We start from the raw sequence: 7,500 nt of genomic DNA, 5'->3' as shown, positions 1-7,500 counted from the left end.
CATGCAGACAGACAGACAGACAGACAACAGACAAACAGACAGACAGAACAAACCAAACAGGCACACAGACCAACAAACAAACAAACAGATAGACAAACAAACAAACAAACAGACAGACAAACAAACAAACAGACAAACAGACAGACAAACAAGCAAACAGACAGACAGACAAACAAACAGACAGACAGACAAACAAACAAACAAACAAACAAACAGACAGACAGACAAACAGACAAACAAGCAGGCAGACAAACAGACAGACAAACAAAAAGACAGACAAACAGACAACAAACAAACAGACAAACAAACAGACAACAAACAAACAGACAAACAAACAGACAACAAACAAACAGACAGACAAACAGACAGACAAACAAAAAGACAAACAAACAGACAACAAACAAACAAACAAACAGACAAACAGACAGACAAACAGACAAACAGACACACAAACAGACAAGCAAATAAACAAACAAACAAACAGACAGACAAACCACAACAAACAAACAAACAGACAGACAGACAAACAGATGACAAACAAACAAACAAACAGACAGACAAACAGATAGACAGACAGACAAACATACAGACATAAAAACAACCACACCTGTTCAGCAGAATGGTCGACGTCGTTTGCTTCACCTTCAGCACTTGGCTCCAATACTTCACAGCATCAGTCACCAACTTGTCCTTCACAAGAGCTCTCTCAGTTGAATCCAACCTGCACAAAATGTATAATAAATTAAACCCATTACATAATTGGGGCAAGCCTTGGCGAGACCCTTTTCTATGCGCATGGCCAGTACTGTGTTAAGATGAGTGTTTGTGTATGTACGACTAACTGACCGAAAATGATGTTAATTTTGAGCAAATCACAGACATGATGTCACAATGTGGGTGTAAAGTGTAATAGCTGTGTATGGCTAGCTCTCCAGGTTGCTGAGAGAATGTGCAAACAGGCTCGAGCTCCTATGGCTAGATGGCTGCCACCAAAAATGCAACTATAATAGTATAATAAATTATATATATATATGTATATATATATATATATATATATATATATATATATATATATATATATATATATATATATATATCGCATCACCACAGTAATGCTGTTCCCACTGGGGGCATACTAACACAAACACACACACACACACACACACACACACACACACACACACACACACACACACACACAGACACACACACAGACACACACACAGACACAGACACACAGACACACACACACACACACACAGACAGACACACACACACACACACACACACACACACACACACACACACACACACACACACACACACACACACACACACACACACACACACACACACACACACACACACACACAGAGCTAACTAAAGACAGTAACACACAAAACAAACTACCTCCCTTCATATCTGTACCAAGACGTGCATGGTCTCCGCAATAACAAATCACTGCATGAATTCCATGTCTGTTCCCATAATCACTGAGGCTCGCCCCAACAATACTTCCCATTCTAACTACGTACATTCAATAGTACAAATAGATCTACCTAAACATTCTATGCAACAATGTGGGCAAACGTGTTTGCATAGTAGTCGATAGAAACACACCCTCACACCTATACACACTTTGACACATGCCTATTGTACACTTAGCGTATACACACACCCTTCCACGGTGTTGTCGTAGAACACGCTGAAACGAAGTTGCTGATCGAAGCTTCGCTTGGCCAAAACGTGATGAGGATCCAATGGAAGATGGCTCACGTCCTAACATTCATTCCTTGTTAGCCAATTGTCATGAAATTGAGTGCATTATGTGGAAAGGTGTCGATGAGTTGTGTGTGCTGTAGATGTCTACCTTGTGAGGATGGAGGATGGATGCCGTTCCGATGGCCAGATACGTGTGAAACCACCATTGTAACATATTTACTCACAACGCCCAAATACCTAGAGTAGGCTGCAGCTCCGCCCTTTTGCAGTCGTGTGGCAAATTTTATAATTAGTGAGCACGTGATGTATGTGTTATGAGCACGTGATGTATGTGTTATGAGCACGTGATGCAACTTGGTTTCAGTGATTGGGGTTATGACATGTCCCGTATGCTGCCATTCATACTTGAAACAGAAACGGATGTTAAGGTTTTCCTGACTAAGTTCCAAGTATAAAACGGTATATCGGTAGACTTCTCATTTCAAATTTTTTACACATTTCACACGATTACACTCGATCCTCTGTTACACCCTAACGCGCGCAGGCTAAAGGCTAGAGTGGGGCGGATCCAGTCGCTATCCCTGAATAGGTTCAGCCTAGAGTCCGTTCACGCATTAGACGGACTGAGGAATTCAGCGCGTAGCAGGACTATAGTATGGGTTTCCGAGGTCTAATTGATATCGATGGACAGCTCTTGAAGAGCTTAATTCAATTATAATAATCATTTATTTCTTGCTATGAACAGAAGACCAGCATAAGCAACTTCCGGAATTGTAATGAGTTAGCGGGTGGAGACAAGCTTAATCCAATCAATCTAGAGACAACCCCAGTGAGATAACTCTTTATCAAACTAAGACGGAGTGTAACAAAATACTAATGACGCAAAGAAACTCGTGTGCAGTACAAGCAAGCATTTATTGATTTCCTGCGGTTTGTATTTAATCTTCGTCATAGCTCTCTGTGGAATCAGACTCACCAGCATCTGACTCTTCGTTAGGGTTTACTTCAATCACCATATCTAGTGGTTTGCGTCCTTGTAACAACACATGCTAAGAATGCAATTAGTCTCAGATAGCTTCTTATACAAACATAACATCCGGCTTTCTTGATAATCTGTTTAGCTAAGGTCCAACCCTCAGGCACGAGTCCATCTAATTCGTGAACAGACTTTTAGTTTTTAGTGTCTAGGCTGATATTTATCCTGTACAGTGGGCGTAACCATATCAGACAAAACTAAATCGGACGTGGGCGTGCCGTTCCAGGTCTAGAGTTTGAACTGTTGGAATCGTTCCCGCAGTTTCAGAACTAGAATCCTAGCAAGTTATTCGTTCACCTCCGTTGATTCTAGTTCCAGAAACGTAAAGTTCCAGAACGCGCACAGCTTCAGTACACATCCGGGACCTTACAAGAAAGTCCATATCGAAAGCAATCGCTGTAACGGTTTCTGCTCAGTGCACAGATCGAGGTACAGTACTGGCGCAACAATGACAACGCAAGAGCATCTTGTCGAGTTCGAAGGTGTGTCACGCTTCTACGAACCTGGCAGCGACGTCAACGTGAAAATCAGGAAATCGGCGGCATGGAAGTACGCGAAACACAGTGACTGGGTCGGCATCTTTCCAGTGGGATGGAAGAGCCTCAAAGACTGCGTCACGTTCGTCTACGTCAAGAAGATGGACGCCGTCGCCTTTCAAAGCGCCGCGCTGTCGCACTCATTTTCCGACTCGTTCTATCAGTTTGTCTACGTTTCGGCGGACGGCGCCGTTCTCGCTACGAGTTATCCGTTTCAATTCCTAATACCGTTTGATGACGTCACACTGACAGATCTAGACTCCGAGGAAATAGTGTTGATACGGCCGAAGCAGCTGCACTCTGGTGATGTAGATGCGATTCCAGTGATAGAGAGCGCGTCGAGGGAATGCGAGGGTGCTTCAAAGATTTTGAGTGAAGGAATGGTTGGTAGGTCTGTCAGTTGCTCGGGCGTCGAGACTCAAACATCAATGTCCATCTCTGCTCCTTCGTCGGGCGTTTTCCTACCTCACGAGAGTTTGGAGTCGTTGAAACGAGATCGGGACAAATACATGAAGCAATTTCGTCAGGAGCAAAAAATTAGCAAAATGCAAGAGAAAAATTTCTTGGAACTCCAGAACAAGTACGAAACGGTTGTCAAGACAACGAAAGCACTTGAAGACGAGATCGAGACGACACATCGTAGAGTGTGGAATTTGGAGGCTGAAACTTTGCAGTTGAAGGAATCGTTGAGCGTGGCATTAGATGACAAAACCGGTTTGGAAAAGGAAGTCGATCGACTTGGTCGACTTGTGGCCGAATTGTCACGGCAAAATCGTTGTCAGAGTGAACATGCTCATAAGCTGAAGGCATCGCCGGCAGAAGCTGTTGATCTGTCTTCCATTTTGGATATGGATATTCACATTGCCCGACCTCCACCATACTGTGTACCAGGTGCCAGTATTTTGAACCATGTGAGCCCAATGTCACCGCATGATTACGATCAGAGCGACCCAACTCGTCAGTTGGTGTCGATATTAAGCGACGATGGTAAGGAATTAGAATGTCCCATATGTAAGAAGAGATTCCCGAAGTCGTTCGGTTCTACATCTTTCCAAATGCATGTAAACATGCACTTTCAGTAGTGCACACTAGTGTAATGTGTATCTAGCACACTAGACTGTCGTTGCATGTGAATATGAACTGCACCTGTTTAAATAGTGCAATAATTACCATATCAAATGATTACATTTCTGTTAGTTGAAATTAGTACAGACGTTGGTTTATATTATTGGTAAATACCATAGTAATATGACATGTAGCGTGCGCTATAGATTGCCTCTGTAACACTAAATTCGCTTTGCATGACATTGATGGAGCTAAATTAGTCATAAGACTCAATTCATGAGTGAAGCAAATAGTCATAAGACTCATTTCATGAGTGAAGCAAAGCTTCACAGGTAGCTTTTTGTCGCGGGGGCCCCATGACGGAGTGTACAAGCATGGTACACTACCAAAGTACCCGGATTAAAAAAAGCGGGCACTAATTAAATTATTTGCATTGTTAGCTTGGCAAAAATAGTAAGATATTACACTTATTGTAGGAAAACCACAACACACGTGTACAAGTGAAACATCGACGCCGTTTGCCAAATTCAGTTAGCGCATCCCTAGTCTCGCGTGGCCAGACCATTCCCATCTCGCTATTACAAAAGAAAGAGGTCTGGCTACGCGAGGCTACCACTTTCCACGAGTATTTAGTGGCAAACATTGAGAGGACTTGCGATAGTGATGTCTAGTGTATAGATGAGCACTTCAAGCCAGTAATAAAATAATCCACAAAAGTGACTTATTTCAGTAATTGTATACAACCTCGTCAGCCATCTTCGTCGTTCTCAGTTTGTTCAAGTCGAGCAAGAGAGAGGAGAGTTTTCTTAAAAAAGGCAAAGAAAGTCGAGAAATCCTCGACATGAATCAAGTACGTTGGCTCAAAATGGACGTCATATGCACTCAGATCGTCTGACGGTCGATATTCAGACACATAAACCCTCATCTTCAATAGTGGCGACTGCACGTGATCATCGATGCCACTGTGGTCCTCTCCTCTTTCAAGCAAACGTCTCTGTTGGCGTCGCTTCATCCATCGTCTTTCATTCATAAGACAGTCAAGAGCAAGACAGACTCGTTTCTTGTTTATGATTTTTCTCTCTTGAGCTTCCTGATTGCGTATCAATTCCTTCAGCATCTGACTATCGCATAACACCAACTCGCCGCCAATCGGACCAACACAAGCAGTCAAATCAACACTCAACATGATACCGATTGCAAACAAGAGACCGTGGAGATGAGACACTGCAGTGAGTTCCGATATAATTTCAGCCACGTGTGACTTGTCTGCTTCCACATTTTTCAATAAATTGAATACAGATTTTGATGACAGAGACACGAGGTGTGTTCTATGATTCCAACGTTGCAGCAAGAACGTCAAGCCCCACTTTCCCTCATTGCCTTTTCCTGCATCGCACACCGGCTTGCAGTAATCCGTCAACACACAGAGTGCTGCCTCACATTCAGCAACAAAACGATCTAGACTTTGTCTAGTGACATGCTGTGACAAGATGTGACTGCGTTCGAAAGGGTCTTGAACACACAGCTGAAGGTCGTCAGCACACACACTGTGCTTATCGACAACAGCAGATGTGTGTACACAGCATGCATAACCCTTGTAGTCAAATCTTGACACAAAGTAAGCAAAAAACCCTTTCAACAACTTCTCTACGTAAATAGTATATCCATTATGACGTAATATGTATATGTAATTTGGTATCAATGTGTTACTCACCGATGCTTAACTTTTCTTCTCGAATCAATGATACAGAGAACTTGCAATCCCAACCGTTGATTTCAATCTCATCGCATGGCAATTCACTGAGGCATGGGCAGATCTTGTCTTGTATCAAGTAGTGTATTGCCATCAGTGTGAAAGCGTAGTTACACAGCATGTTGGGATGATGGCTACTGACGAGCTGTTTGGCCATCGCCCAACATCGAAGCGAGAATATGAATGGGAGGATCGACGGGTTTGAGTTGATGTAGGCCAATAGAAGTTGAGTATTCTGGAGAGCCAATCTGCAGTAATACATACACATGCATAATGTATATCCATGCATGTAGTGATCAAAGAGCATGTTCACACCGGGCCTATTAGATAATCATGAATAGTAGTGCACTAACACCACTCATTCACACCGGCCCTAATCATGATTAGTGTAACGCCATTCTAATGCTGTAAAGAGTAGTATTACAACCATATTAGTGGCATTAGTGGTTGTATGTGACTTTGGCACGTGAGGTAGTACAAGAGCATGTGAGACTAATTACACTCACATGCCTAAGTGACTTACTAATCATAGTTAGCGGTGTGAACGAGCTTGTGCTAATGTTGGCCTATTCATAGTTAACCTAATCATAGTTAGTCCAGATGTCAGTGTGAACACGCTCAAAGTCTATTACTGTTAAGACAAACAGACAGACAGACAATATATTCTCATACAGATCATATGCTAAGAATTTGTAATAGCAAATCAGTCCTTGCAAACAACAAAGTCATTTAACTAATGGACTTGGACTTGAATGTCAAAATCAAATAATCTATCTAATCACCATAATTAGGTGACCGTTTTGAAAGTTTTCTAAGGATAACTTTGGCATTGTGTCTTAGCAGAATTGTAGAAAATCTTTTTCTTCAATACGTCACGAATATGAAGACATTAAAATTGGCTTCTGGATTTACTGACTGTTGTGACAAATGCTGCAAAAAATACTCTTGTTTTTGTGTCCCACATCCCAAAATGGTAATTCTATCACAAGAGGAACACATCTTGATACATATCGTCCTGGAACAAGCTCTACTGAATATTTTTTCATTTTTTTTTCTTCCCTTGTCGTGGCAGCATGACCATTTTCCCCGCTAGCCCTCCTAATAATGTCCTCACTCCATGGATGAGCAAGTGAAGCATCAAGGTCCAGATTCTGTCCAGTATTTGGATCAAACATTGTAATGCCTGGACGGTCTCCAGTATTGATGTATTGATGTATTGATGTCTTGGTTCTGTTTGATGGGGAAGGTGAAGGTCAGACAGGCACTCACTCCACCCATTCAAGACTGACACAGGTCCACCCCATATTTACAGGTTAAAATATGGTATTCATATTCATCCAAATCATAACCATAATCACACTTTTTAATCCACATCCATATGCATTTCT

The 7,500-nt window shown here is 42.2% G+C and overlaps 3 protein-coding genes across 4 annotated transcripts in view; 1 reads left to right on the top strand and 2 right to left on the bottom strand.

Annotated features, from left to right (window-relative positions):
- LOC134194577 (leishmanolysin-like peptidase) overlaps positions 1–2,135 on the bottom strand; it is a 10,393-nt gene extending 8,258 nt beyond the window's left edge. Inside the window, exons 1-3 of the mRNA XM_062663520.1 lie at positions 1,871–2,135; positions 1,679–1,779; positions 608–721 (exon numbers count right to left, since the gene is read on the bottom strand). Coding sequence (XP_062519504.1) covers positions 608–721; positions 1,679–1,779; positions 1,871–1,936 — 281 coding nt within the window. The 5' untranslated portion in view covers positions 1,937–2,135. The remainder of the gene's footprint in view (positions 1–607; positions 722–1,678; positions 1,780–1,870) is intronic.
- A 981-nt stretch (positions 2,136–3,116) lies between these two features.
- On the top strand, positions 3,117–4,717 carry LOC134194769 (calcium-binding and coiled-coil domain-containing protein 2-like). The gene has a single exon (XM_062663730.1). It carries the CDS (start codon positions 3,207–3,209, stop codon positions 4,374–4,376), a length of 1,170 nt encoding a protein of 389 aa, XP_062519714.1. The 5' UTR covers positions 3,117–3,206; the 3' UTR covers positions 4,377–4,717.
- Positions 4,718–4,744: 27 nt separating this feature from the next.
- The window catches only part of LOC134194767 (speckle targeted PIP5K1A-regulated poly(A) polymerase-like), a 7,848-nt gene continuing 5,092 nt past the window's right edge, over positions 4,745–7,500 (bottom strand). For both annotated transcript variants that reach the window (XM_062663723.1, XM_062663724.1), the window contains 2 exons: positions 6,074–6,360; positions 4,745–6,006 (listed from right to left, as the gene is read on the bottom strand). In XM_062663723.1, the coding sequence (XP_062519707.1) occupies positions 5,108–6,006; positions 6,074–6,360 (1,186 nt within the window). In that variant the 3' untranslated portion in view covers positions 4,745–5,107. The remainder of the gene's footprint in view (positions 6,007–6,073; positions 6,361–7,500) is intronic.

The sequence above is a fragment of the Corticium candelabrum genome, chromosome 19, assembly GCF_963422355.1.
Source record: "Corticium candelabrum chromosome 19, ooCorCand1.1, whole genome shotgun sequence".
NCBI lineage: Eukaryota > Metazoa > Porifera > Homoscleromorpha > Homosclerophorida > Plakinidae > Corticium > Corticium candelabrum.
This window is presented reverse-complemented; position numbering and strand designations above follow the sequence as displayed.